The 2,500-nt window shown below is 51.6% G+C and overlaps 1 protein-coding gene across 1 annotated transcript in view; it reads right to left on the bottom strand.

Annotated features, from left to right (window-relative positions):
- The window catches only part of LOC135828380 (uncharacterized), a 30,583-nt gene that overhangs the window by 23,459 nt on the left and 4,624 nt on the right, over positions 1–2,500 (bottom strand). The window contains exons 5-7 of the mRNA XM_065340830.1: positions 1,620–2,329; positions 477–523; positions 1–132 (exon numbers count right to left, since the gene is read on the bottom strand). The exon at positions 1–132 is cut by the window's left edge and continues 43 nt beyond it. Coding sequence (XP_065196902.1) covers positions 1–132; positions 477–523; positions 1,620–2,329 — 889 coding nt within the window. The remainder of the gene's footprint in view (positions 133–476; positions 524–1,619; positions 2,330–2,500) is intronic.

The raw sequence follows: 2,500 nt of genomic DNA, 5'->3' as shown, positions 1-2,500 counted from the left end.
TCATCACCCACAGCCTCAACGGTTGCTACACGTCGATTACGATTGCGAGGGAACAATCGGTTAGCGATGCCTCGGTCATCTTTGCATCGCTGCGTTGTGTACTCCATGAAACCACCCACCACTCTCATCACCCTGAACAGACAAGTGGAGTATAGCAGACACAATGGATACAATTGGCCGCAGGCACTGAATCAGAGCAACGTGTAAATGTGTCCACTGACACAGATACATATCTGGATATGTTATAATGTACATGCACACACGCATGCACCCACAAAATAATCCACCCACATGCGCACACACACACACACACACACACACACACACACACACGTACACGCGCACGCACGCACGCACGCACACACACACATGCACACACACACACACACACACACACACACACACACACACAAGCACACACACGCACGCACGCACACACACACATGCACACACGCACACACGAGCACTGTACGTACGTCGCAAAGACAAGCTGACGTTGACGTTTACGCGACGCTTCAGTGATCTGAACATACAGCACAACACCACAACACACTCAAAACAACAGACTGTAAGTCTAATACAATAAAAACTATTCTATAACACAGTTGCGCTCACCGAAATCCGACACAAAGTGCAAAGCTGACGCCCTGGACCAGTTCCGATTACTCTAATTTCACAAATTTTCGGTGTACTTTTATTTTCGGTACTTTCGGTGCGTCTGCTTCATACCTAAAATTTCAATACACCGAACAAACACTAACACACATAATCCAATAGGGAACAGCTTCCCTGTACCGAAAATTTCTGTTCACCTAACCTGGCCTTTTGCCCTCATACCGAAAATATTGAGCACCGAAAATTTCTGAAATTAGAGTACATCATTGTATGTGTACATGTGTACATCCAGCCGCATTCATTCCACTGCCAGGGCGTCAAGGGCCGTGCAAGTTGAGGGTGCCAGCTTTGCACGTTGGGTCGGATTTCAGTGAGCGCAACTGTGTAATAGTATGAACAGGTCACATATTGCCTGCATAAACAAAATCATTAATCATACAGGGGACATGCATCTATCAATGATCGTTAACCAGAGTTGCTTGTTGGTGGCGAGATCGAGGCATTCCTGAATCGGCACATTCAGAGGCGTGAGGTCTTCTTTGACATTGTTTGCGGGGTCGTCCACGGGGCCGCTGGATGTCCGAAGTATTGAGGGCTAGCTGCAGTGCTTTCTGGTCCCTCCCGGGCAACGTGCCCCAGCCACGGGAGGCTCTTTACATGTTCGCGAGATGGGGGCTTGGTCGTAGGTATTCTAACACAATGGTATAGCTGGCGGTAACACGCGCAAACTTACATGTAATTTCAGTCGATAATACAACATTTTCATGTGGAGGGAAATCCCCATAAATGGGAGACAGCAAAGTAAAGCACTGCCAAGGTGACATCCCCCCCCCCTCCCTCCCCCCCCCCCCCCAAACTGTGCAACTCCACTATACTTTCAGTGGACACGTCACGATTTGATCCGGTACAAACTCGTGCCAGCACCCGTCACACGTATATCATGCAAGCGTCGGAAATCACACCTGCACGAAGCACAACACTGTATAGAGCTCCGGCTAACTCACTGCTACTTGCTGGAGTTCTCCATCGCCGGCGGAGTCGAGAGACGGCGCCGACTTGCACGTCCGCCCACTAGCCCGCGTGGCCAGGCCAAACAGGACGCTGAGCAGCTGGTGCACGCACCACACAAGAACCTGCTCCGTAGAATGGCCGTCAGACACTCTGTCGCCTGACGATGCCAGATGACGACTATCTGTAGTGGAGCGACCAGCACACGGAGCGGTACAGATGCGATTGATCGTCAGATTTCTACAATCCACGTCCTCAGCGGTGTTCGCACTATCTATTGGATTAGCGGCATGAACATGTTGAGCATGTGCACTACCATTCCTAGCTCCTGCTGAATCACTCTCCAGTGCCGATGATGTCATCGTTGCCATGGGCACGGTTGATGCGTCACCCGTCGCCGACGTCGGCGATGATGACGTAATCGTTTGATGTGAAGATGCGGTAAGGCATGCCGGCGATGACGTCATAGCCGGCTGTGGCACGGTCGCTGACGTCGATGCCGGGAACGGACAGGCGCTCGCCGCCAGGGCCGTCCGCAGGTTGGCCACGTCCGTCTGGATGTCCACAGCGCACACGACGGAGAGGTCCGGGTGGCCGACACCGGCGACGTTCGTCGTCCGACGTTTGTGCCAGAGCTGGTCGAGCAACTCCGGAATCAGATGGGCCACTTGCTTGTGCCATCCGTCATCAGCAAGACGCGATACAACTACGGAGCAAAGAACAGCAAGAAAGAACAAAACATTGTTTTATGTACAGTACGAGATGGTGGTACAGTTAGACCTCGCTTAACTGCATACATCCGTTTTCAACAAAAATATCCGGATAGGCGAGGGAACCGGGTAATCGAACACGCGCACGGCATGTATGCATAACATAT

Source organism: Sycon ciliatum, chromosome 12 (assembly GCF_964019385.1).
Source record: "Sycon ciliatum chromosome 12, ocSycCili1.1, whole genome shotgun sequence".
NCBI lineage: Eukaryota > Metazoa > Porifera > Calcarea > Leucosolenida > Sycettidae > Sycon > Sycon ciliatum.
Note: the sequence above shows the minus strand (reverse complement) of the source record. Positions and strands in the feature narration are given on the sequence as shown.